Source organism: Rhinolophus ferrumequinum, chromosome 22, assembly GCF_004115265.2.
Source record: "Rhinolophus ferrumequinum isolate MPI-CBG mRhiFer1 chromosome 22, mRhiFer1_v1.p, whole genome shotgun sequence".
Lineage (NCBI taxonomy): Eukaryota > Metazoa > Chordata > Mammalia > Chiroptera > Rhinolophidae > Rhinolophus > Rhinolophus ferrumequinum.
Window position 1 is genome coordinate 13,681,416 of NC_046305.1, and position 27,894 is coordinate 13,709,309.

At 48.5% G+C, this 27,894-nt stretch overlaps 1 protein-coding gene across 8 annotated transcripts in view; it reads left to right on the plus strand.

Moving 5' to 3' along the window:
- Positions 1 to 27,894, plus strand: part of CACNA1E (calcium voltage-gated channel subunit alpha1 E) — a 412,260-nt gene that overhangs the window by 150,700 nt on the left and 233,666 nt on the right. For all 8 annotated transcript variants that reach the window (XM_033092609.1, XM_033092608.1, XM_033092610.1 and 5 more), the window contains 2 exons: positions 13,342 to 13,447; positions 14,463 to 14,602. In XM_033092609.1, the coding sequence (XP_032948500.1) occupies positions 13,342 to 13,447; positions 14,463 to 14,602 (246 nt within the window). The remainder of the gene's footprint in view (positions 1 to 13,341; positions 13,448 to 14,462; positions 14,603 to 27,894) is intronic.

Here is a 27,894-nt window from a genome sequence, read left to right on the forward strand (position 1 = left end):
TCTGACCAGGATACTAGAGGACATGTTACCCGACGAAATTGGACACTAGTGTGGATGAGAATGGAGAACTAGGATGGGCCACTTCGATTCTGCAAACCAGGCAGAAGATTCAAAAGAAATTAGGCAGTGGACTTAAAAAAAAAAAAAAAATTAAAGGAACTGCCTCTTCTTTCTGCTAACTTTGGATTGTATTGGAATTTGTATTTATGAAATAACTGAGCCATATGGATGCTCAAAGATGTGTGTGTTCTTCTGGGCTGTTGATATGAGGCGCAGTGGAAGGGTGTGGGCTGGTCTGGAGGTGGGGTGGGTGGTAACATGAGGAGAGGGCCGTTCTGGGGATTCTGGGCCTCTGCAGATGCAGAGAGTCTGGGCATTTTGGCAAGATAGTGCTCCCTTCTCATAGAGAGTCATGTATGTATGTGTGTACTTATTTTTGAGATCTCACCGTCTGCCCCTCCTCCCCCAAGTTCTATGGATAAGGGTGTTCCATCTTCTCTGGGTAACTTCTTTCCCTGGCGATGATTAGAGAGTAACAGACAAATGGCCACCCTGAATGTACAGGCTCAGAAAGACTGAGCTCATTGCTTTCACAGACATCAGTAAACAGGCTCAAAAGAGCAAAGCAAAGGAGTAGATTCTGGGAAATGAGAACGGTCCAACCGCTGCCCACATTTCCACTGGGAAAGAGGCTGGGTTCGGAGCAACACTGAACAGTGATAAGGTTTATCATCTTGCTTTTTCTCTTACCTTCATTTATTTTTATCATACCGTTCTTACCAACATTCTACAGGGACCATGGTCCAGACCTGGAGAGTCACCCGTTCCTCAGCGTGTACCCTGGAGTGGATGGAGGGACTCACCTTTAATGCCTGTTGTGGGACTGACAATCTATAGTGTCCTTTAGAGACACGTATCATTCGACCCAGGCCTGCGGTGTTCTCATTCTATAGATGATTAGCCCAGGGTCACAGGTAGATATAGTCCGACTGACTCCATGGGCTGTGCTCTTCCCGTGGTACCACACTGCCTCAGGTCAGACCAGAAGACTAGCAGCGTTTCTTTCTCAACAGAGCATCTCTTTAGGAGGACACTATGAACTGCCTGCCTGTATCTAGGGCGCCCACTGGGTATGAGACGAAACCCATAGAGGAGTGAAGGATTGATAGAGGTGAGAAGAGCAAAGATCTCTTACCCATCGTCACGGTCATCGTGAAATGGGTCTCAGACATCTTGTTGTGTGTCATTGGGATGTGAGCTTGACCTGGAATTGGGACTCTCTGCTCTTTTGTCTTCCCTTCACCAAAAGCTCCACTGCCACACTTCCTTTGTCACTCTGCAAAGGATCTTTGATTTGGAAATGCCAATTCTCCTTTTCCTTTTTATTAAAATGTGTTAATAATTTAGTGATATCATTAGCATGTGAAGTCCGTTTTCTTTCTTCCAGCCCTCAAGGAAGTCTATCCTCAGTCTTTTCTTTTCCGGGCCACCCAGGGTGTGAGTTGTAGTGTGGAGGAGACAGCTTTAATGACTTTTTCTCGAGCTTTCACTTTGCTGAAGACTTCTGCCTTTGCAGCTTGTTAAGGAAATAGGGGTTGGGGGACAGAGGGCTGCATAAAAGACTTGAGTATCCCAATAGAGGGTGTAGGAAAAGCTTGCAATAGGTTTATGGAAAAGCAGCCTTATGTTCACCCCCACGCTACCATATGAGGATTCCAGCTTTTTATTAACTATCTCTAAGAGACGTTTCTAGCCAATCTCTAAGAGCTCCTTAATCTTGAAAATTTAGAAATATTCCCATTGACGTTAGATACTTCAAACGTATTCCTAGGTGTCCCAGGATTTCCATCAGTGTCCCCATTAGTAGATTCATCAAAAACGGCTTCTCTAAATTGTAATAATGGGTGTTCCTTTTTCTCCCCTGGCTTCCCTTCCTATCAAGTTACCTGTGAGCACCCCAGAATAATAGAATATTAGAGTTATAGGGACCTAAGAGAAACGCTAATCAAGCCCTCATTTATCGGTAAGAAAGCTGAAAGCCAAAGAAGTTGAGTGACTGGCCACAGGTCTCGCAGTAAGTGACAGAGCAGAGACTAGAATTTTAGGGCTCCTGACTCTAAGTCCAGAACTCCTTTTATCACATTTCCTCTTCTTTTCTTCAATATCCTCCTTTCTCTGTTCAGTCATCTTCCTGCTAGCCTCTCATCCTCTTCTGGGGCTTCCTCATCCTTTTATTCGTTAGCAAGTACGTGGTTTTGGTATTTCTCTTGGGGTGGAGTATGAGACTGGATTTAGGGATCATGATTAATAAGAAAGGACTTAATTAAGAAAAAGTCGGAATGGATAAAAGCAGGATAATTCAAGAGAAGCCAACCGTCACAGATCCAATGAGAATGGGATACAGCGATTCAGAACAATAGATAACACTTTCTTTTTCTAAAAATGTTGCCTGAAAGAAGTCCTTGAGAGCTGCCGGAGAACTTTATTAAATGATAGAGCTGCACTCCACAGGCAACGCTCTTCTACCCAGCGTAAAAGCAAGGTCACGGCTCAGCAGATGGGAGAATGGATACTTAGGCAAGCACTCATCACAGAATGCTTGCTGGACTCTTCAGCAGCCCTAAGGAAGGTCAACCTTCCAGACCCTACCTTAAGAGCTCTGCTCTTGAGAGCAACTGAGTAGGCCTGGGATGGAGGAAGGAAACTCAGATGAAAAGATCCTTTTCTTTGTTGAACCCTCAACTTAAGCCAAGAAGCCGGGGGAGTTATTGGATGGCTCTGATAATAGGTACCCCAGTTTCTCAGGGCACGGGGCTGATAATCCAGGGAAGATTCAGGATTCTCATCCTGGCTCTGGAAAAGTGTTATTCCTCCTCTGGTTTCAATATCTGTATCGGTAAGATGAGTGTGTGGAATAGTTACTAGAATGCTAAGGCACCTTTCGTTCTCCCGTTGTGTCTCTGGGATTCTCGTGTCCCAGTTATGTCACCGGACGTGGAGGACACCGTTAGCTTTCATTGCCTCCAGCATCTAAAGCAGTGTTCTTTTCCTTGGTTGTACATTTAAATCAGCCCAAGTCCTAGAAATGCTGATGCCCAGACGGTAGCTGAGACAAATCCGACTTTTTGGAGATGGATTACCTGTATCTTTTATTTTTAAAGGCTTTCCAGGTGATTCTGCTGTGCAGCAAGGCTGACATCCGCTGATCTTCTAGGGCAGGGGTGTCCAAAACTTTCTTCAACGTTGTTCACCAAGGGCCATATGCGGGTAAAATACACAAATAGCTGGGCCACTCACTCGAGGTGAAGTACGTATTGCCTCACCTGGTTTATGTAAGTAAACTACATATATTTTTGGAATTTGCTGCGGGCCAATTAACAATGGATCATGGGCCGCAGTTGGCCCGCGGGCCACAGTTTGGACACCCCTGGTCTAGATGGAGAAGTGAGCCTTTTACCTGATTTGTTTCTTTGGATGGTGCTTTAGTCGCGGGTCCCGGCTGATTCATCTCAGTCCTGTTGCAGGGTACCGTGAAATAGCAGGAGCCCCCTGGGTTCCCAGAATTCAGCCTGCGAGAACGGGCTGATTAATTGTTATGTTTCATGGTGCTGGCAAACCACTCACCTGTGCTGCTTCTAGCACACACCCAGCTGCACCGGTACCAGCCCTCTGTAATACAGGTGAGGCTTCAGATTCCACGGATGCAGGGGTAGCTCAGGGGACAAGTTGAGGCTAGGGGACAGGACAAGAGTAAGTCATGCTGATCCAGGAGGCCCTCGAGCAAGTGACTGGAGAAGCACTGACCTTGCTTCCTACTCATTTGTTAACCAACCCTTGGGCCTATGAGGGTTGTTCCAGCTCAACTTCTCTCCGATCCAGTAATTTCTTCCTCAGTATCCTCAGTGGTCTCCCAGAGACATGGAACTTACAGTAAGTGGTGTGCTGGGACAGGCTGGTCCCCGCTCTTGGATGTCCATTGTGTGTATCTCTTCCCAGTTCGATGGGCATTGATGTCAAGTTGGCAGGTTGACATTGCCAGGGAGAGAGTGTTTACACTCCAGAAATTGGCAAATGCTGGACGTCAGGGCTTTTCTCCCTTTAGAGAGGCTGGTTGTTATTTCTTAATACAACACTTAGTTGACTGCTTAACAAAATACGTAGTCCATTCACTTATGGATCCGTGCAACTGCTTCTCTGTGTTGCCCCAGTCTGCCTCTCGGTGGGTATTCCACCCTTTGGTCTGAGTCTTACCCTCGGAATAACTTATACAGCATCTAAGCCCCCTAGGACAAGCTAGCCCTTCGGGTATTTGAAAACAGTTCTGAGGTCACTCTTAAGTCTTCTTCCCTTCCCAAGCGGAGTGTCCTTCGTGCCTCAGAGTTTTCTCACATGGCTTAGAGGCTCAGTAGGTATCTTTGAACACGGGGGGAATATTGCAGGTTTTCAAAAGGAAAACAAGAATTCTCCCAGAAATGATCTGTGGACTCTCACAAAAGGCTTTTCATTTTCTTCGTACATTCAGAGTACCGTGTTGATATGAAGTAGGGTATAGACTTGGGTGTGGTTGCTGATTGCAGCCCACGTTCTTTCCCTCAAATGCATGTGGCTGCCGGAACTCGGGATGGGCTCGAATCCATCAGAGTGTCATCAAAACACAGCGTCTGGTTTCTGAAACAGGTAATTTTCCCACTGCTGTTTTGTTTTCTTCCTGAGGCTTTCCATACCCCACCCCCCTTCTTTCTTCCCTTTTCTGTACTGTTCAATCATTAGTCTTCTGATCACCAAAGCTGTGGGTTGAATGACAGCGTTTTGAGTCCGGGCTTCAATCAGACACATACCAAGTGAGTTTGTTAAGACTTCTCCAGCTGACTATCACGGAGGTAAAAGGCAGAGGGCAGCTGGTGCTGTCTTCATGCCTCATAGCTGCCCTTCCCCAGCCTCTTGGAATTGGGGCTCAGATGAGCCTGGAACTGACCTCAGCATGCGTTTTACCCAAGTAGCAATAATATGAACTTGTTTTCAGTCGTTTGCTATCGAGGGCAGGCCCGTGGAAGTCAGATGGGAATTCATGAAAGTTTGAATGTAGCTTTAAGCCAACATGAAAAGAGTCATAATGCTAAGAATCCTTTGCTTTGAGTAACTGAGTCCGTTGAGCTCCGTAAGAGAGCAGTGGACAGTATTGGCAGACAGAAAGCCTTCGGGGTCTCTGCCTCTTTGCTGTGCTCTCGTTGTCTTTCATGCATTAGGATTTAAGTCTTTAGGAGTAGGTGTAATGGCATTACCATCTTGACAGCCAGAGAGAGCAAGAGAGAGACAGAGAGAGAGAGACAGAGAGAGAGAGAGAGAGAGAGCGCGCGCAAGCAAGTTGCGCGCGTGTTTGTGTGTGTGTCTGTGTGTGTGTGTGTGTTTGCAGGACTGCCTGTCAGATGGTGAATTTGAACAGAGGCAGCTGTTGCCATGGCGATGGCAGGTTGCATCCCACCACCATGGAAACCAAAGTTAAAAAACTGATGTTAAGGCTGGAAGTCATGTGATGCATTTTTGTTTTGTTTTGCTTTAAAAAAAGAAAAGGGGTTTGGTTTTTCAGTCTGTTTTTTTTTTTTTTTTTTTAAGATGAGGTTGGTGAGTGGTGAGAAAAATTGCAGTAAGGAAAGCAGTGAGATAATGACATGGGCCGACACGAAGTAAGCAGCGCTTCCACCTCTTTTTTCTTTTTTTTTTTGACTTGTTAACAGAGCATTTCTCCTGTCACAGGTGGGGGAGGAGACGCAGTGTGGATTTCCAGATGTGCGGCCAGAGTTGTGCACTGGTGACTGTCACGTGGTGAACACAGGGGTTCCACCCTCCTGCCATTCGGTGACTCTGCCATGTGTGGTCTGCCCTTTGCCGATCAGCCCAGGACAGAGACTGGAAACCTAACATTAAGGACTGAAAAAAGAGATGGAAATGGAGGTCAGGGTGTGACTTACCCCAGATATGAGGGTGGTCCACACGTGGATGAGTTCACGTGACTAACATTATTTTTTAGGAAATTGAAAAATTCATCTGTAGCCCCTCCGAACCTCAAAGAATACGGTTACTCTGTGTATTCCCTCCTTTGGGTGAGTCCTGTGTGTTTCCCTGTCCTGCTAGCTCAGCCACGGCAGTGAGTACAAAGGAATCCAGAAGGAGCCCATCCAGAGCATGTCAGCTCTGGGCCGAGGCTCCTGGGGCCTCTACTTACCTCTTTCCCTGGCCTCACCTGGTGGGGCAGGGAGGAGAAGGCTTGCTGAGAGACCCTTTTGGATCTCCATCTTTTTATCTCATACTTACTCTTCCTCCCTACCAGGATCTGGAGAGAAGGTGAAATATCCTTTCAGGGAGGAGCTGGCCCCAGGCCTGTTTTGACGGAGCTGCTTTTGTTCTTTTCAGTCTGTGGAGGGTTGTGGACCTGCACTCATGGCCTGTGTGAGAATACCAGCCTCTAAGGAGGATGAGGAGACGGAGGGAGCAGACACACTCTGTGGAAATGCTGCTGGTGCCTCTAGCTGTGTCTGGGCTTTAGGCACAAGGTCCTGTCTCTTCAATATTACTGGTCCTTCCAGGACAGATGTGTCACTGTCCCAGCCCATGCACGGGCGATATGATCTCACCCTATGATCTCACTGCACTTCCATCAGGGTCTGTAGGAGCTGGAGCCGGACTTCTGTGATAGTTCAACCCCTTCTGTTCTTAGCCTTGGCCTTGGGTGTGATTAATGTCCCTTCTAATCACCGGGAGAAATTGCATCAGAGCCATCAGCTTTATAAATCCTCCTCTGGAGACCGGTGTTTGGATGTGCTTTCCATATTCCCGGGAGGTGCCAGGCCAAATGTCTTTGCTGTCTTCCCAGAGACCCATTACCATAATTTTCTTTGAAATCCTTTATTGTGGTGGGTCTCTTCAGTGTCAGCCCATGGCTGCAGCCAGCCAGCCCACTCCAAGAGAGGCCGTGACCACTCACAGATGCTTTCCCCAAAGTTTACAGCCATAGCAGATGCTTCCAGATTGATTTAGTAGGGTAATAAAATGACTGTGCATTTGTGTAGCACCTTACGGTTTTCAAAAGGCTTTCTCGGTCGTGTATCATTTTAGACTTTGAACCTTTTGTATTTCTAGTTTGGGTCTGTGGGGATGGGTGGCGGGAGTTTTCCCTGACTTGAGTACCACGTTGTGTGGTTTTCGCAGTGAGACCGCTGGCTCTGGTTTTCCATTGCCAACTTCATTTTCTCCATTGTGTTTTAGATCACCAGGCAATGCTGAGTCTTCTCATGTAAGAAAAGTAGCATTAAAGCTTTGGATAGCTGTACTGCACTGTCATTCATGTTTAAAACGTCTCTTTGGTGTGGTGCTTGACGTAGTCACACACGAGGCAGGACTCTTTCCCTAGGACTGTCTTTGAGTCAACATTCCACTTGTTAGATGATATTTATGTGCAGGTGAGGGAGGGGTGGGAAGACATGCGTGGAAACACCCATCTTCTGAGACTCCTCCGGCTCTCAGAATTAGACATCCATTTGCAGGACGCTGGTATGGAAGGGAGGGAAAGGAGACAGACGTTCTCGTAGGGAGAATGTTCTGGGCCTGGGGTGAGGAGTGGATGTGGGTACAGGAGGCTGAGGCATGCTTCCCCTGAGACTGTGGGCTCTTCTAGACTCCCCAGAGGTTTACAGGAAGTGCCTGAGTGGCCACAGGCTACTCCCCACGGAAAACGGTTCTCCATTAGGCCTGGGGTTGGAGAGAGAGTACAGATCTTGATCTGCCTGCACATTCAGTGTCCTTAGTGTTCTGATGTCACAGGTTCTGAGACCAGTCAGCTGAGAGGAGTCTAGCGGGGTGTCGAGATGCATGTTTCCCCTGGAACACCCCCGATTTGCTGCTAGAGGCCTAAGTCCTTCCCAGTCCTGTACCTGAGAGGTGGTGATAAAGCACGTGCTGCTGGTATAGGCAGAGGGAGGGCTCACCTCCCAGGCCAGGCCCGCAGTGCTGGATCGACAAGCAGAGCCAACGCCACCACTGCAGCCCGTGGGACAGCCCTGTCCCTTTGCCCAGCTTTCTGTGCTTCAGGAAGGAAATGAACAAATGGCAGGTGTGCAGGCCAAGAAGCGCTGCTCAAATTAGCTGTGTTGCTAAGGAAACAAGTCAACCACTGGAAGGAAGGAGCTTTGGGTAAAGGAGATAAATCAATAAGCGAACCTATTTTTATCATTTCCCTAATGATTGTCTTGAAGCCGCTAGACAGGGAAGGGAAAGTTGGAGTGACACAGGTCCTCATTAGTGGGCTCAGAGGGAAAGAGGAGTGACGGGGTGTTTGGGAGATTGCCAGGAAAGTTTATGAGTTGAGGCCCCTAGCGAACCAGGCGACAGAGACAGGTAAGGGCGAGGAGGTAGGTGTCTTTGCAAGTTTCAAAGCACTTTCATGGCCATTTCCTCACTGGGTCTGGTCCCTTTGTTCTCTTGTATTTGATTTCCATGACCCTCAGCTTGGGCTGGGTTTTTGTCCTGGTATGATTTTTTTTCAGAGTAAATATAGCTCTGATTGATTTTATAATTACAAATTGATACATGCTCATTATAACACTCAGTGCATAAAGGAGAAGCGAAGGAAGTGAAAATAGCCCCACTACCCCAGGAAAACTCATTCTCTTTCTAGTAGGACAGATCGTTTTCATTTGCTCCTTAAAACATTTTTTTTCCCCACATGAACGGGATCTTTTATGCGTACTGGTTTCTTTTAGGAATAGCTAATGTGTATACACAGGATACAGTGCAAAAAGTTCAAATGTCTAGACAACATGGAAAAAGTACAGGATACCTTTTGTAAGGATACCGCTGGCTCTGGTTTCTGCGTGCTATTCGCTTATCAGTTGATTGATTGATTGAATAATTGATTGATTAAAGACTGGTTATTGAGTACCCACTGTGTGCTGGACCCCAGGGGTGCAGAGGTGAATAAGACATGCAAAGCCCCTGCCTTCAGGCTCCCATGTTGCACTGTTCCGTTACCTCTGTGTGTTTAAGATCTCAAATCACAAACAGTGGACACCAGGGAGAGAGAACGTTCTCCAAAATGTGTTTAGTGTCCAGCACAGCATGTAATGGGAGTCACAGAGTCCTGGACAGGCTTCCATCCATTCTGTCCCGTGAAGGGTGTGGTTCTTTGGGGACCTTGGGGACCTGGCGCTGCCTTTGATCTTTCCAAGTCACACCTCTGTCTAGCCTGTGAGGTGCATTTGCTTGACCTAGGAGCCATTATTTGAGTCCAGGCTCTTCCCTTTGGAGATGCAGTGGAGCCATTGTTCTGGGTCGCGGAGTTCTGTGGCAGGAGAAATGGGAGTGGTGCCTCTGAGTCAGCTCTCAGGCTGTCGGGGGAGCAGGAGCCCCGGCCTGAGCCCGTGAGGGATGACAACCCCGTCTTGTGATGGCTCCTCAGTGGAGCTGCTGTTCAAGCAGATGCCTCACAATTCATTCATGCCTGCATTGAGCATTGAGTGAGCACCTACTGTGTACCAGGAGCTCTGCTAAGCACTGCCGATAGAGAGATGAGCAAAATATGGTTCCTGCTTTCAAGGCATAGTTGTTTGGGGAGAGATAAATATGAAGAGAAATGATACAGTTGCTCCATGCCAGGAGCTATGGAGCACAGGGAGAAACCTTCACAGATGAGGTGACACACTTCACCTTGATCTTGACATCTGACCAGAAAGGAGGAGAAAGGCCAGTGTTGGAGGAAGCAGAAGCCCAGGTGCCCACTCTTTGAGCTGTTTTCTAAAAGGGAAGGGGACAGGAGGGGTAGAGTAGAGGGCTGTAAGGGAGAGTGGGTGAGGCCCAGGCAGAACGGGAGGACTTCATGCCTCTCTACTAATATTTTCTTCTTTACCATCCTTTCTTCCATCTAGTCCCCAGAGACACGCAATGCCCAGTCTCACTTTTTCTTCTGCGTCAAAATCTCACCTCTTCACTGTCCCAGACCTGAATTCATCCTGAGCTGTAGGTGATCTGTGAGACTTAAAGGGACGTCCCTCTCAAGGGTAGGTGCATTTGAACAGTTTTCAGAATTGTAAGCCAGAGAATCTCTGCTCTGAACAGGTCTTTGGACATCAGACCATAGACAGAGGTTCTGGGTGGGGGAAGGACATGGGAGTGGGGTCTTCTCAAACCTGGAATTACCAAATCCTCACCTGAGATGCTGGCCTCTAGAGCCTTAGGCAGCGCCACTCATCGTGACCCCAGGAATTCTTAGCCATCCAGACACCTGGCCAGTCCCAGGACGCCTGGCTCATCAGCACCCCGGGGCCGAGAGCCTGTCTCCTGCCCTGAGCACCTGACGGAGTGATGGCTACAGCTTCCTGAGGCTAGCCCTGGGTTCCCTGGCAGGCTTCATAGATCTGCACCTGGATTTCTGGGCTCTGTGAGCTTAAAGATCCCAGCAGGGAGCTATATACTTAGGGAAATGCAGGTGTGCAAGTGGAGCGGGGAGGGGTGGCAGAGAGAGGGGCGCAGAGGGGCTGCAGCAGTCCACGTGGGTATCGCTGGGTGGACGGTTGCCAGGACCAGTCTTGCCTATAGGTCAGCAACTAAGAGCTCATTTACTTTTAAGTCTGTGGTTATCACTTTAAGGTTTTGAGGGGAAGAAGGCTGAACCCCCTCCCCCCAAAGCAGTCATTGACCCCAATCAGACCAATGAGAGCTCGTGATGTCTGCAGCTTGAATGAGAATGTGCATGTCCCTAGTCCCGCTTCCCAGGTCAGCTGCTGGACGCCTCCTCGGTCCTGCTCAGCAGCTCTCTGAGCTCGCATGGGGTGGTGATGCCAGCCATAGCGAGTGGCCAGCTGAGGCCCACACTTTGTCCCCACTTGTTAGGAACAAAGGGGCAGTAGTTTCACTCCGGGCAGAGCCACGAGCCCTCCTCGCCCCCACTCATGGGGACTGGCAGTCAGATCTGCCCTTTGTATCAGGACGTCCCCAATATGTTCCTGTGCACATCAGTCCTAAGAGAGATGCTCTAGCCAAAGGGTTATATGGTGAACTGAGCTGGGAATTCTATGTACGCTTCCCAGGCCCCTTTGCGGGAGGTGCTGCTCACTGCATGCGATAGTATTACAGGCTCCGGGAAGTCTGCTGGGAGGAAATCTGCTTCACTTGACCGAACCCTGGCTTTCGATCATGTATTTGATCACAAGTTCCTAGAGCACTAGTATTCCATGACTTGCATTTTAGAACACTGCCCTAAAGGCCTTCAACTTCTGTTGTCATTTGTCAGTGGCTTGCAGGATGTTCTCAGTTCCCTTTCTGCACCCATCCCCTCGGCATCGCCCCAGGAAAGGGCCTGGGTCCCTGGCCACTGCTTCTGCCATCTTCATTCTACCATTTGGGTGTGGGCAATTCTGAGTGCCTGACCCCAGCCCAGGACAAGACAGCCTATTCAGAGGGCTTAAGGGATACCGGGTCCTGGGGTGGTCCGTGGTCAGCTTACACTCGTTCAGAGCTCTGCATTAGAGCTCGTGATGAGAGTGGGGACAACTAATCCCCCTGTGATCTGTGGGCACTGGGGGCCCTGGGTGAGCTGCGTGGGTGGTTTGTCCTGGGAAGTGGGCACACAAGCTAGGTGGGCATCTGTGGTATTTGTCTGCCAGCGTGTTTAGCTCTCAGGGGCCCTGTGGTACCCAGAGAGATGGAAGGAAGGGGAATGGCTAGGTGGGCTGAGCGGCTGCGCTCAGACGGGACAATCTGAGCAAGCAGAGCAGGGAGAGGAGGCAGTGGGCTGGCTCTGAGATCCTCTGAGCCCCATCCAGTTTTCAGACCTGATGGCTGAGCTCCACAGGGCGGCAGAGGCCACCAGAGCTGTCCTGAGGATATGGCTCCCGTGTGAGTGTTGGGGTGCGTGGGAAGGCAGGACGGCCAGCTGCTGGAGATTGGGCTGTGACTCAGGGATGCACGGGGATGGGGGAGGAGAGGCGCTGCCAAATGAGAATGAAAAGTCAGTCATCTCAGCCCCTGCAGCTTCCCATTCTCGCACCAGGGCCAGCTGGTGGGGCAGCACCTATCTCCTTGCACATGCCACCTCTGCCTGCACATGTCCTCTGTCCTGCCCCTCTTCAGAGACGCCCTAGATGCTCATTTGCCATTGTCCACGGTCGGGGTGGGGAGGCATCAGGAGCATGTTAGGATTGGCCCACCTGGACTCCCTGGGGGGGGGCTCTGGGTGCTGCATCCTCCACAGCCAGCCTGGATATGTGGGCAGACAGGAGAGCGGTCCCTTTCCTTCCCCCCACTTTGCCAGATCTACTCCTCCCCTCTCCTGCCTGGGTTCCAGAATCTGCCAGAACATAGGTTGCTCAGCATGACCAGGGCAACAGCTGGCTAGTGTTTGTCACAACAATAGTTCAAGAATACAATCATAAAATCCAACGTGTAGAGCTGCTCAGCGCAGGAGCCCGTGGTTTCCTGTCTCTGTCTTTACTAACAGCCCCCACTCCGACTCCCCACTGGGTTTGTGGCACAGCCTTTCTGCAGGAGTCAGGATGCTGGCACTAGAATCATAGTCCTGTTTTTCACAAAGGCACAGGGAGCCCCCTCACCTGTCTTCAGAAAAATGCAAGAGGAAAAAAAAAACCCTGAATGCATTATCCATTCATTTGTAGTTTGGTTCCTAGACGCCCCAGCGATGCTCTCCCGAATTTAGACCCATGATGTGTGTCTGTTTCCTGTGGATATAGGAGCTTTGGAGAAAATAAGGTGGGGCACCCAGTAAGCTTCTCCTGGCCCCATGAAATATTTTCTGAATTGGATATTAAAATAGAAAGGAGCTCACGTGGAGAGAATTGTTCCTTTTCTGAGAGCTCTTCTACTCAGGTGAGCAGAGGTTCTAGGGGCGGGGACTCCAGCTGTGATTCCCAGAGACACAGCTGGATCCTTGCTGAAGTGTCACTGTCCACAGTGGTGTGAAGACTGGGAGGTACAGGAGCCCGTGGTGGCGTCAGTATCTCTTCCTCCTTCTTCCCACTTCCATTTTCAGCCCTAGTTAGTTCCCGGGTATGTCAACGAGTTCACTAAGTACCTGGAGTGTCTACCATTTATCTATCACTATAGTATTTCTCGGCTCCACTTTTCCTTTTCTTGGAGAAGATGCTTTGTGTTCCGAGCCCAATCAGAGATGGGTATAGTCTCCCAGGACCATCCGCTGTCCTGCCTGCCTGCTGTAAATCGTGCAGCCCCCACAGACACGGGGGGGCTGACAGTTTGTGTTTCTGTGCACAGCCACCTAGGAGGCTGCGTCCCTCTGTCTTTGGTGAATCTGTTCCTTAACTCCCCCTTCCCCACGCCGTTTGAGTACATGATCCTGGCTACCATCATTGCCAACTGCATCGTCTTGGCCTTGGAGCAGCATCTTCCTGAGGACGACAAGACCCCGATGTCCCGCAGACTGGTATGTGGCCGCCTCCCCCAGTTCCCTTCTCCTTTGCTCTCTCACCTGGTCCCCAGCCTCACAGTCTGTGAGGAGTTTGTTCTCCACTGAGGGACAAGTTGGTGACAAACCCCCTCGAGATTCATAAGGACAAGAGGACTGACCTTTTCAACTCCCACTCCTAGGAAGTTTTGAGGGCATCGCAAACACTGTACGCACACTGCACGATGCCCACCAACGGGGAAGGGCAGGCACGGGGTCCATTCCCTTCCTGAGGGGACTTTTGAAGGGAGAGGAGAAAGGGAGGTGAAGGACAGAGGACGGGGGGGCGGGGGGGGCTCAGAGCCTGTGCGCGTCCATGGTTATGAACTTCCTACACGTTACGGTCCTATTCTCCTTAGAGAAATCATGTATTACCCCTAAAGCAGGGGTGTCCAATTGCGGCCCGCGGGCCAACTGCGGCCCGTGATCCATTATTAATTGGCCCACAGCAAATTCCAAAAATATATTTAGTTTACTTAAATAAACCAGGTGAGGCAATAGATACTTCACTTCGAGTGAGTGGCCCGGCTGTTTGTGTATTTTACCACATATGGCTCTTGGTAAAAAACGTTGAAAAAAGTTTGGACACTCCTGCCCTAAAGAGAGCAAACAGATTGTTTAAAATTCAGATGTGTGGGGAAGCAGTTCCTACCTGTGGATGGGCGCTCTTAAGCCTCCAATGTAAGTGAAGCCCAGCCATGGCAAAGCCGGCTCCTTCAGGGTGAAGCCAGCACCGTTGATCATCTTTAGGGGAACAGTCTGCTCCTGGGTGTGACCCCACATCCACCCATCCCTGCAGCTGGTCCCCTGAGCTTCCCTTGCTCAGTGCACTTCACGAGTCCTCCAGCTCTCTCACTTCCCACGTGTACAGGGGGCAGATGTCCTGTAGGAGAGAGGAAAGGTCAGAGCGGAGGGGGTGGCAGGGCGTGTCTTTGCCTGCGTCTGACGAAGCACGGTCCCCCCCTTACCAGTACCTCTGCTCTTCATCCCACAGGAGAAGACAGAACCGTACTTTATTGGGATCTTTTGCTTTGAAGCTGGGATCAAAATTGTGGCCCTGGGGTTCATCTTCCATAAGGGCTCGTACCTCCGCAATGGCTGGAATGTCATGGACTTCATTGTGGTCCTCAGTGGGTGAGTTCTTCTCTCTTCTTTGTGTGTGTGTGTGTGTGTGTGTGTGTGTGTGTGTGGCAGAGGAAGAGGAGGTGCTGTGGTGTCATGAAGTGGTTGATGCAAGGAATTCCTGGGGTGGGAAGACACAGTCTGTGCAATAGGCACCGAGGAGAAAGTTCCGGGATAAAATTTCCTATGGGGCCGGACCATAGGTGACCGTTCGTGTGGCATTCTGTGGAGGGCATGGAACCAAGGCCTGGCTGCTGCTGCTTCTGGTTTTCCATCCTGTGCGTGGCTCGTGCTAAACTCACATGTCCCAGCTGGTCCTAGCCTGAGGGCCACACCCAAAAGGTGGCCCAAAAGATGCCATCAAGTGCAGTTGCCTTTCAGAGTTTGGGGAAGACTCCAACCACATTTTCTGGACTGATAACCGAGACTCGTGTTCTGACAACAGAATTTTTTATGATTTGCAGATTTATGAACATGAGGAGGCGTAACATTGAATCCCATTAAAACGTTAGATAAATCATTTCTTTGGAAATTAATATAGTATTAATACCATATTGCAGCCGACCTCGTGTCGTAGGCAGCACGTATGATGACAGTACATTTATTGAAATATCCGAACCATCTTTTCTGTTGGTAATGAATAGTACGTGCCTGTATTGGGACTGATCCAATGCCGTTGGCAGCATATGTGATGAGCCCTGGGACTGGGGATGACGGGCACGCCTCACTGGACTTCTGTGGTTTCTGTTGGTGTTTGTGTCAGGTGGCTCGGGGTGCCTACAGGGGAGGGAGAGCCCAGACCCTCGGGAGAGCTCGTGTCCTGCGTGAATGTGGCAGCTAGCAGTGGGGCCTGGAAATTCCCTTACCCAGCCGCCCATCAGACCTGTGAGGGAAAGAAGAGAGTGGACTAGCAGAGGCGGGAGGGGAGAAATAATGAGCCACCGTTACGATTGACCAAAAGGAGAGGGGAGCAAAGTGGAAATTTCTTCCAGGGACTAGCCAGAGGAGTGGGCGTAGGTACAGTCTGAGGAGAGTTGGGAATGTTTGCATTTATTCATTGTCTCGTGGCATAGGCATAATACTCCGATTTTTTACCTTCGCACCAATTGTGATTAAGTGAAAAAGTTGAAGGTGTATAATGGACTGGAATGTACAAATGGAAGAGGTAGCCAACCCCTCGATACAGGGAAGGATAAATAGAGATGATAAGTTATGTTTAAAAACACGTGTTATCTTACCAAAAGATTTTCTGAAGGTGATTGTGCTAAAAGAAAATTCTACTACTGCATTTTAAATACAAGTTGGTGTATAAAGATACAGTTTGTTCATAGCATTTCAGAAGCACAGGATCATAGGAAATGATAAAGCACAGCGGGTGATGATTTATTATTTTTTCCAGCTTTATTGGGCTGTGATTGACAAATAAAAATTGTATTATTTATGGTGTACCATGTGGATGTTTAGATATGTGTATACCTGATGAATGATTACCACAATCAAACTAACGAATATATCTGGTCACCTCACCTAGTTACCTGTAGTGTGTTGTGGTGAGATCAACTCTTAGCAAGTTCAAGGATAAAATGCATTATTATTAAATATAATTGCCGTGCTGTACATGAGGTCTTCAGAACTTATTCATCTAGAGCGGAAAGTTTGTACCAAGTTTGCACCCTTTGATCAGTATTTCCCCCTTTTCCCCACCTTCCAGCCCTTCTTTTCTGTTATTATAAGTTTGTCTTTTTTTTTTTTTGACTCCACATGTAGTGAGATTGGTAAGTCTGTGCCTGTCTTTGGCTTATGTGCACTTAATTATAATGTCCTCTAGGTTCATCTGTGTCGTCATGAATGGCAGGATTTCCTTCTTTTTTAAGGCTGAATAATATTCTACTGTGTACGTACTATGTACACACACACACACACACACATTATACCACATTTCTTTATTCATTTATCTGTTCCCAGACACTTAGGTTGTTTCAATATGTTGGTCACTGTGAATAATGCTGAAATGAATATGGGGGTACAGACAAATCTTTTCATTTCAAGATAATGATTCATTTCCTTTAGATATATACGCAGAAGTAGAGTGCTGGATCATATGGTAGCTCTATTTTTAATATTTTGAGGATGCTTCATACTGTTTTCCATAGTGGCTGCACCAATTTACATTCCCACCAACAGTGCACGAGGGTTCCCTTTTCTCCACATCCTTGCCAACACTTAATCTTTTGACTTTTTTGATAATAGCTGGGTGATGTTTTCAATGTCCCTGAAATCAGTAATATGTGCTATATAGTAAAAGGCCTCAATGAGAATCTGAGTCACTTAGAAATCTTGTGATTCCACCTAGAAGAAAAGTACTGAGATGTATATATATTATATGTTACGATGTGTGAATTCTTGTTCCTCTGAGTTTTGTATGTGTCAGATGCTGTGTGAAATTTTCAATCTCATCTATTTATTTTTATTTTAGATTACTATATGTTCATTAAAGAAAATATGGAAAATACAGAAAAGTCAAAAGAAGAAAAAAACTGGTCACTGATTAAGAAAATTTTCTGATTATTTTGTGGTATTTCCTTCTGGCTCTTTAATGCTAAGCAAGCTCTTTCTCAATGCTTATAATTTTGCTGCCTTTTCTCAATATAGTGTGAGCACATATGTATGACTCCATATTTTGGTTAAAATCTGTAATGACGGATCAGCCGTTTATTAAATAGATACACACAGTTTACTTCTCCAGTTTTGCAATTATTTGGCACTTAGGTTACTTTCTGGTTTTGGCTATTAGAAATCATTATTGAAGATGCTCCAATGTACATCTTTTGGATGTCACCTTTTAAGAAGCCTTGTGACAAGTTGCAGTGCCATTCTGGTGCAGGATCTGAGGACTAGGAGGGGTGAGGGAAGGTGGAGGCACTGGGCCACTTGACAGGACGAGAGAAGACAAAGGGGAGCTCAGCCCTGCCTTCGCACAAGGGTTGCCGTGCCATGTGGGTAAAGGAACAGATTGCTAAGAGTCAGGAGGGTCCTCTGTTAGCCTGGCCGGAAGGCCCTCTGTGCCCTCGCCTGCATGTGAGTGGGTGCGAGCCTGGCCTGCGAATGTGTTCCAGGGAAAAGGCACTTTTTAAAAAAAATTTTTATTGGGGAACATTGGGGAACAGTGTGTTTCTCCAGGGCCCATCAGCTCCAAGTCGTTGTCCTTCAATCTAGTTGTGAAGGGCGCAGCTCAACTCCAATCTTTAGTTGCTGGGGGCGCAGCCCACCATCCCATGCGGGAACTGAACCGGCAACCTTGTTGTTGAGAGCTCGCGCTCTAACCAACTGAGCCATCAGGCTGCCCTTTTGGAACCTCAGCAGCAGCTCTTTGTCTTCAGTCCAGTTGTGGAGGGCGCAGCTCACTGACCCATGTGGGAATCAAACCGGCAACCCTGTTGTTCAGAGCTCGCGCTCCAACCAACTGAGCCATCCGGCCGCCCCGGGAAGAGCACTCTTGAGCTCTGCACGGGGCCCGCGGTTCTACCCCTCATGAATGGATGATCAGATTCGGTCTGACATTCACACGGTGTTTCCCGGCACACGTCACATCCCTTCTCAGAGGCACATTTCTGGAACATCTCTACCATCAGCCCAGGTCTTGCAATAATGGCCTGATAACGGTTCAATTGGCAGCATTTTTCTTTCTTTCTTCGTGGTACATAACGTCATGGGGTGTCGTACCACTGCTGGGGTCTCAGATGCAGTGAAATGTGTTGCGATATCAACCCAGGGAGGCAGAGAGAGCAGACTGTAGAGCTCCGTCACCTGGCGCTCAGAGAGGGGACGTGCTCAGCCCAAGACCACCGGCTTCTTGACAGCAGATCTGGGAGCTGAAACTATGCCCTTTGACCCCGGGCTGGCGCTTTCACCCCTGCCCCGTGCACGTCCCTCCCCAGGTTTCCTGACACCCACCCCCACAGTAGTCTCTGCTGGCAGCTCTGACTTCCCACCTCAGCCCAGGTGTCACCTCACATTTCCTTCCTGTGCACAAGAAGAGTGACAGGCACTGGAGCACAGCACAGAGCCTTAGGCCAAGGCTGCACAGCTCCTGAGCTTTCAGTGTGTGATGGGAGGGGGAAAGGGGGAGCTGAGGTGTCAGCTGGCTCGGAGGAAGACTTCTATCCCTGACCTTTGCTAAGATGGGTAGTGGGGGCCCCGGGGCCGCCATGTTCTTCCTGCACCTCTGACCTTCTAACCTTTAGTAATCGTAGGTCTGTGAGCTGAGGGACTTGGTGGTTTGAAAGTTAATTCATGGACATTATCCATCTAATCCCCATAATCCTGATAATGGCATCTTGTTATTCTCATTTCCTAGATGAAGAAAGTGAGGTTCAGAGAGGGTCTGTGATCTGTTAGGAGGTACTAGATCCAGCACTTGAGCCCACGTCCTCTGGCTCCAAGCTCCTTCTCACACACTCCTTCTCTCACGCTGTAAGTCACCTCACAACTTGACGGGCTCCATGGTTCTTCTATAGCTCTGTGACCACACATTATTTCTTTCCCCTTGAAGCGTGTGGGATGGACTCAGGGAGGGGCCTAAGAAGGCAAATGCTCCCCGTCCAAAGCTGAGGCTTCACATGGGACTGGAAGACACCAGAGCCCATGTGTGCCTCCTAAGCCTTCTCTCTAAGGGCTTGGAGTAAAACTTCCTGCTCTGTGGTTAAGAAGGCATATAGCTTAAGTCTTGTGGTTTAATGCGCCATGATCAGAAGTTCCCCTTATTTCTTCTTTAGTTGGCTTGTTCTTTTATCCATCCATCCATCCGTTTATTCAACAGAACCTTTATGGTTGAATAGTCCAGCAACTGCTGGGCTTGAGAAACAACAAAGTTAACGTAGTCTCATTTCTTCTAAAAGACAGTGGGACTTGCCATTTTTTAACAAACTGCTCACTTTCGTAGGTTGGGATTTCACTTGTATTGGTAACACTTCGGGAGATGCTATTTCTAAACATTTGTCAGGCCACCTGGAGAATTCAAAATAATTTTAAGTCATTAAAATTAAGTACTCATATATTAGTCTTAATAATAAGTCAGACCATAGTACCTGGAACAGACAGGCAAGGGATAGAAGAGGGTGAGCATTCAGAGGCCCTCCTAAGCCGTGGGTCAGAGCGAGGGCAAAAGTGAGGGTGAGGACCGTGTCTTTGAACCCCGGTCATCTCTGGAGCCTCAGTGCCTGGATTCTAGCGGGTACTTGATAAATGCTAATTGACTTGATTATTTGCTTCATCTCAGATTCTCTTATCACCTATGGGATACAAAACAGAGTGCTGAGGGAAGCCTGGGGCTGGGCTGAGGGCTTGTCTATTCTGAGCCCTCCTTTCCACTTGGTCTGGCTGAGCCAGGCAGTGTCTACACCCCACTCACGGAGCTATGAGTCGGCCCTACTTGCTCATGTTCTGATCCCTCTGTTTGGGAGCTCAGTCTCTACGCCATTAAGAGGTATTGGGCTTCCAGTCATGTTTGGGCTTATTTATCCAGTTGTCAACGTTACCTATTGGGGATTGCTTCCTGGGTGATGGGTTGGGAGCAGGGTCAGGGCTGAATATTGAAGACCCAGCCTCCTAGGGGTGGCTGTGCATTGCGGGAGGAGAAGGATAAGGACAAAGCAGCTGTATTACATCACTTGGCATTTCCCATATAACGGAAGCTTCCATTTATTGAACCCTATGCCAAAGACTATTGGGCAGGTAGGACTTGGCTAGACCGCGAAGCAGAAGAGCTTTTCTGGGGGAAAGAAAGCTGTGTACAAATCCTTGAAGGTGAGAGCGGTGAGCAGGACACTTCTGGGGTTTTGGCAAGTGGAATAGTGGGAGATGAGTCTGGAGAGGTCAGCAGGGGCCAGTTTAGGCCATGCCAAAGACCTTGTACGTTAGCCAGAGGGCAGTGGGGAGGCTTTGAGCAGGGGCGGAACGATTGGTGCCAACTCTGCTCAGGGTGCTGCACCATCTTTTTTTAACCTGGAATCAACTCCAAAGTCTCTTTTATCCTGGAATCAACTCCGAAGAAAGGGCATGGTAAGGAGAAGGGAGCCATCACCATACTCTTAGCTGCATTGGAAGGGATGTGCATAACCCAGACGGACAGGGAAGATGAAGGCTAAAGGGAACAGGGAAGAGAACAGCCGAGGAAATGCTGCAGAATTGCTGGGAGCTGCCGTCGCAGGGCCACAGCTTCTTGCCAGTGGCACATGCAGAGTGGTTCAGCCTGCAGCTTGCGGGTAGGACGGACGGTATCGGAAACTAAATATACAGCGATAGGTATTTTTAGAGGGTTTCTGTAAAGAGGCCACCCTAATACACAAGTTTCCCAAGCAGCTAAAGATCCAGGAAAGCACACTTTTCCACTCGGAGCACGGTCTCTGCAGCAGTGAGGGAAATAAGGGGGAGGTGTCGGGAACGCAGCCCCGGGGGCCCCCAGCCCTATTTAAATCTGTGCGGTAATAGTATGCTAGCACTTGGTATTTGTATAGCATCTCCATGCAGTGAACCTAGCAAGATTGTACAGACCCGTCTTTTACCCGTCTCCTCTGCTCTAAGTGGGTGAAGCGGAGAGGTGGGACGCCAGGAAAGGATGGTGTGGCAGGAGGAGGCATGAGAGCTTGTCAGGAGGAGATGGGGAAACTGAGGCTGAGCGGGGCAGTCTGAGGGGCTTGGAGCTAGTCAGCGGGGCCGAGTCAGCAGGAGGAGACGAGGTCTCCCGCACCTTCACGCTGATCTTGGGGTTCTCCACTAAGCCTTACGCCAGACCGCTTGTCCCATTCTGTGTCCCCGCAGAGTTGGTGGCTGCTTGTCTGACAGACCTCCACGTCCTCACCGGCTTCTTATTCTTTTCTAGCTCGTCACTGGGGAACATACCACTACTTGCAGGATCTCCTTCCATCAGCACATTTCTCTTTTGATTGCATTTCCCTCCAGATGGGTGAATGATGGGAAAGACAGAGTTAGGATATGGGATTTTGATTCAGGAGGAAAGGTGGACTAAAGGCAAAATGTAGACCTTAAGGGTCTCTCGTTAGCTCTGTGCTGGTGACAAACCCTGTTACTTCAGGGAGAGTCCACGTTACAGACCCCTTGGGTAGCTGACAGGCAGTTGAGCTGGGATAGCTCCTTGGGTGGTCGATGACTTTTCTTGTGTATGTTCTCTGCCTTTTTAACATTATTAGATACATCATTGAGTCGTTCATCAGACAGTTATCGAGTGCCTACTATGTTCTAGGTGTAAGACGCTGGTGTTGGGATGGTTTCTCTTCCTGAAAGGCTCTTCTTGTCCGCTTCACTGATCGACAAGAACTCAAACTGGAGAGAACTGAGTGGGGACCTGAAGTGGCCTTGGTGTCAGCAAAGGGGAGGAAAGCCAGAGGGAGTGGACGACGTGTCAGGATCCCTGGGCAGTTTGGTTTGGAACTATTTTTCTGGCTATCCATTCATTCAGAGTGACCTAGGGAAAGAAATGACAGCAAGGTGCTTTTTTTTTTTAAGTCAGACCATCGTCCTGGGCCTGGAGCTGCCATTTGCAGGCCGTTCAGGGTCTGTACTCTTAGTCTGTACATGACTGTATGTGAAAGAGGGCTGCAGGGGGAACTTCGAAGGCATGTTTGCCAAGTCGAGATGCATGCAACAGAAGTGTCCATTCTACAGATTTACAAGGTGGAGTCGAGAATTGAAAGGACTGTTTATATTCCTGTTCTGCGGGTGACATATGTCTCCTGACTCGCGGAGAGGTTTTTCCACTTGTGTCTGTGTTGTAAGTGTCGTCCATGGTTAAGTATACACGTGTCAGTGGGGAATGAGAAATGCACCAGTACGATTTAATGTACATCACTGAAGTCAGGAAAATAGTAGATGTGATGGGCGCAGTGTGGGTACCAAAGGGAAGGGGTGAGGTGGGGCAGCGCCGATGCTGAAAGGAAAATGAGGGTGTGCTGGTCTTAAAGGGACCATAAAAGGGAAGTTTAGGCTGGACTTACTAAAACGTAATCACTGAATTTTAGACCTGGAAGAATGATGAATTTGTCCAGCTGTCCCTTATTTAGTATTTAGTATTTTTAGAAACTGAGGCCCAAGTGGCTAAGTAACTTGTCCAGGGTCTCCTAGCTGGAATGTGGGGAGCTGGGGTTCGGATCCTGGTCTGTGTAACTCCAAATTCAGGTCTCGGCTACAGTTATGCTCCACTATCTCTGGCAGTGTTAAGAAATACGTACGATGGTATTTTTTTATTAGTCAACTAGAATATATATGTGCAACTTATACAGAAACAGAGTTTAATCTGTTGGACAAAATGGATTCGGGGGCCCTGGGTCCAGGTCCTGACCCTAATGTACATTCTCTCTGTGACACTACGTGATACGTACACCATCTCAGCTTTGGTCTCCTTTATGAAGCCTCACTTACATAATGAAGGCTGTCACCTGCGCTAGCTCCCTCGCCAGGTCTTGTGACAAGCAAATAAAATAATGACAAATGCTGATGATGACGGCTCCCATTTTTCCAGGAGCCTGCGTGTCTTCTTTTATAAGTGGAAGCCTTCAATACTCGTACATCGTTTTAAACATGGAAACGTAAAACAAGACAGATGTCGTCTCCAGTGTACAGATGAGGAGACCAAAACTCAGAGGCAAAGTCACATGCTTAAGGACGAACAGTTACTAAGGGGAGGTACCAGCATTCTAATTCTGTTTTCAGCCGCTCTGAAGTCCATGCTGTATCCACTTACTAGCACCGCTGTCTCAGCAAAAGTGTTCTGAAACACAATGAAGCGAAATATGAAATCAGTGAGCAGTAATAGCTTCCCACAGGTCAGTGGTATTATGAAGATAAATGTTAAAATACCCGTAAAGCACCTGAGTGCCTTATAAAAAGGTGTATACAAATTGAAAGTAGGGTTCTGTAGACCTCATTCAGAACAGTCATTTATCTCCATAAAACGTGCAACCACAGAGACAAGTTTTATTGCAACCTTTTGCAAATCCCCCAACTGGCGAATTTAAAATTTTCATTAGTTGTCTTTTGGTTTCAAAGTTTAGTACAAATCAAACATAGGATGTATCTTATTTCCTGTTAGTAGTTAGTGTATCTAATTTTATCAAAAGTAGTCAAATCCTTCTATACTTATTATCAACAACAACAAAGAAATTCCAAGAGGAAAAGTTAAAACAAAGGCCTTTATTTTTTAACCTTATCAACGATGAAAATATTATACTTTCTAGATTCCCATCGTTTTTTGTCCTCCCTTGGTTTGTCTCTGTCTTCGGGCCCCCACTTCACACAAACGTCCATGGGTCAGGGATCTGGATGTTACAAAGGAAGCGTGAAGAGAATGGCCTTTGCCTCCAGCAGGAATGTCCGATCTGAGACGAGAGACTGTGCCCAGACCTTCACTCATGGCTCTGAGGAGAGCTGACAGGACAGGCTGAGCTCTGACGTGTCCTGCTTGTCATTTCCTTCTGTCTCGGCTGCCACTCTTTTTCAGGAGTCTGGGCCTTGGTGACAGAATGGTTAGGAGAGGGGCTCAAGGCCATGGCTTTTCTCCCTGGCCTCAAGCTCTGGGACAGTGACTGAGAAGCAGAGTGATGGGTGTAGCTGTTTGCCCTTCAGATGGCATTTGCGACGAAGCATGATGATTTCTGTCACTGTGGCGGTCCCATACCCCTCACCTCCTCCCCGCCACCCTTCTAGGGCCAGGTGGGTCCCTGGGGAGTTGTTCCTTAGTCCTGGACCACACGAATGGCCGTGGGGGAGCTGAAACTGAAATGGAACTGGTTTGGGGTATCTTTGCCGTTGAGTCTTAATCAAAACTCTGGGGAAGGGGGGATAAGCAGAATGCTGCAGCTCCCACTCCCTGCCCACTCAGGGCTGAGCAGGCCAGGCACCCAGATCTGAAAGTTTGAATTATGGGGTGAGAGCAAACATAAGGAGAGTCAGGAGAAGACAGGCGGGAAGAAAGAGAGAGGCAGCCAGTGGTAACTGAAACGTGCTGTGTTCCAGACATTGTGTGACTACAAGCGACAGCGCCGTGGACAGAGGCAGTTTCCATTGTCTTAGAGCTTGCTGTCTCGCAGAGAAGACAGGTCCTAAATTACACTTAAGGTTGATGTCATGTAAAGTGCTGCAAAGGAGAAGCATTAGAGAGCTCGGAGGATTTTAAATGGGGCCCCGCAACCTAATCGGAGAGGAGGAGGGTTAAGAAACTGATGTTGAGACCTGGGGACTGAGTGGCATCTGGCTAAAAAAATAACCACAAGAAGACAAGGGGGAAGGAGACAGGATGAGGAGTGCTGAGGCGGAGGGTAGGGGGTAGTGACGGGCTGGCGATGGGCGAGGGTACGGCAGGTCTGGGAACAGACTGGCCAGTGGCGCCCGACAACCTGAGGGAGGGTGGAGAGGGAGGCTGGGGCCACCTCATTCAGGCCTCAACGGCATCACCAAGGGTGCTCAGTGGGAGGCCACTGGCTGGTCAGAAACAGGCAAGTGGACAGATCTGCAGAAGGTGAACGAGAAGGGGGCCATGTTTGATGAGAAGAGAAAGCAGCTTCATCGAGTGAGGATGAGTCCGCTCAGAATTAGGTGCTTAGACTTAATGTCCTCGAAGAGTCCCTCTCGTCCTTCCCCCTTCCAACACGCCCTCAACTATCATATTGTTTAACCTATTGGAGCTGTGCCAAACCCCGGGCTACAGACCTTATAATCCAGCCCATCAATTGCTAACAGTCTGCGAGCCCTGCCTGGAGCGGAGACATGGTCCTGCCTCCTGGGGTCACACTCTGAGCATCTCCTACTGATCCAGATAATCGGTAGGAACGGATGAGTGTGTGGGCTTTCGGTTTTGATGTTCATCAGGGAAATTATTTTAAAAATGCTTCGGTTAGAACATTGCTGTATGATTATTATTTTTCTGATAGAACAATGGTCAGAAGATCAAGCTAAGCCACATGCTTGTTTATGGGATGTGTCTCTTTTTTCCTGCTCTCAAAGCCTGTGACACATCGCAAGGCTGCGCGTGGATCCTAATTGAACCCTAGTTAATAACCACCATAAATATAACCCTTTGTGATGTGGGGGCCTCCTCGGAGGGGAGCTCCCAGTGCTCTGTAATTCACCCTCTACCCACTTGTCACTGGGGAAAAGGGCATGGAGGCTTCCCTCCGGGTTCCCTTTCGGAGTCGGCGTTATGTTCTCTGCTCTGGAGACAGGTCACCCGGATGGATGCTTCCCACCTGGGCTCTGGTGGTGGACAAGGGGGTGTTCACTGCGAAGCCCGGGCTTCCCCACTGACCACTTAAATTGCACATCTTCCCTTTAGACGAGTGCAGTCAGCTCTTTCATGTTTGGGTTCCCTGCTCCCTGTTCTTTCTTTGTCCTCCTCTTACTCTCCGTAACCCTTCTCTGTTTTCATTTTTACCCTGGTTCAAAATAAAAGACTGGGTGAGTTGAGGTCAGGTACCATGGAGGGCCTGTGCGTGTGCGTGTGTGTGTTTGTGTGTGTGTGTGTGTGTGTGTGTGTGTATGTATGAGAGAGAGAGAGAGGAGAGAGTCACGCTAGTACTGACAGACCCCCCCTCTTAGATCTCTGACTACTTGAGTGACGTTGCCCTCCAGCCCCTCTTCTCCAACAAACAAATCCAAGTTCAGGGTGGATTCTCCCGACCAGCGACTACCGCCAATAAAGGCGTAGGAACTTCCACGAACTTCACCTCCCCCCAGCTGTGACTGATCTGAAACCAAACTGAAGCTAAGCACCAAAAAGTCCCCCAGGAATTCAAATTTTAGGACCACAGACAGGAAGTTAAAGCAGGAGTGTATCGTAAGAGTCACCTCGTCCTATGCCAGTGGCTTTCCATCTGTGGGCCGTGGGACTCCAGGGAGCCCTGGAATTGCTGCAGTGGGCATTCAGATCCGTGGCCACGCCCAGCACTGGCTGTTTCCTGAATAATGTTTCCCACAAGATAATCATGTATCACCGTATTATTTTTCTTAAGTGTGTGGTTACCATTGTGATTTATAAAATATAAACACATTGAACAGCACTGTTGAGTAAATAGGGGCTTTTTTCTTCACTTAGCCTGTATAACATAGTGGTTAACAACTCGGGTTTTGTAGACAAGCAGACTTGAATTCGTATTTCTGCTCTGCTGTTTACCAGCTCTGTGGTTGGGGGCAAGGGACCCAGCTGCTGTTAGCCTCAGTGTCCTCATCCCCATAAAAACAGGAGAGTAGTGGTAGATAATAACATCTATTTAGCAGAGTGGTATGAGGTTATCCACGTATATTAATGAAATCACTCCTTCAGCGGGTAGAGTGGGTCCCGGATTTTGACGTTAACAAGGGAATCTCTTGGAAGGATAAGGAGTGCTAGTCCAGTGTGACCCATCGCTACAGGGGAAGGGGACCAGAGAGGGCTTTAGGATCTGGTGTGGGAGTGGTGGGAGGTAGAAGCAAAGGTTAGAGATGGTTCTCGCACTCATGATGGGACTGGTCTGATTGGAGGAGAATGTGGCTTAGATCGGAACAGGGCAGCCAGGCACAGTGCAGTCAAGACATAACTTAGTTCTGCATTGGGTGGTCCAGTCTCTAGGAGAGGCTAAAAGGGAAGAGTGTAAGTTGGGCCAGTGACACCCAGATCTCTGTCCGAGGTCAAGTAGTCCGTGGTCAGCCTCTGGAGTTGTTATCTGTCACCACCGAACAGAAATGGCCTCTTGGATAGCTGACTCTCGTTCAGTGGTTGCTTGCATCATCTTTCCTTGACCCTGTGTGTATAAACACCCTGTCTTATTGTCCTAAAAGAAAAATCTTCTCTCTCAAGCTTTTCAGTTTGGATATAGATCTTGGTTTGATTACCGCTGTTTATAAAATATCCATGTTGGCCTGGATATCACTGCTGGTTAAAACATCTGTCAAACTCCAAACTCTGTGGCCAGTAGGACAAGATCAGGAGCCAGTTTTGAAGGAAAAACCAGCTTTTTTTAGTTTACGGATGTCTTTTCTATCCTTGGTTTGCACAGAGAAGGTTGAGAAGTCACACATTCAGTAATGAACTATGTACAACTAGGACCGGTAACATGGAGTCAGTAACAAGTAAATGGTTGTTGTGGGTCTTCAGAAAGGATTTCTTACTGTGGCCAGAGAATTGCAGTGACCCTCGGGGATATCAATGACATCACATTTTGCTACAGTTTACTGCGTGCCTTCTCTACGGTGGTTCCATAATTGGACCTACAAGAGCCGTCTTCCTCCAAGGCAAGAAGCCAGTTTGGTCCGAAGTT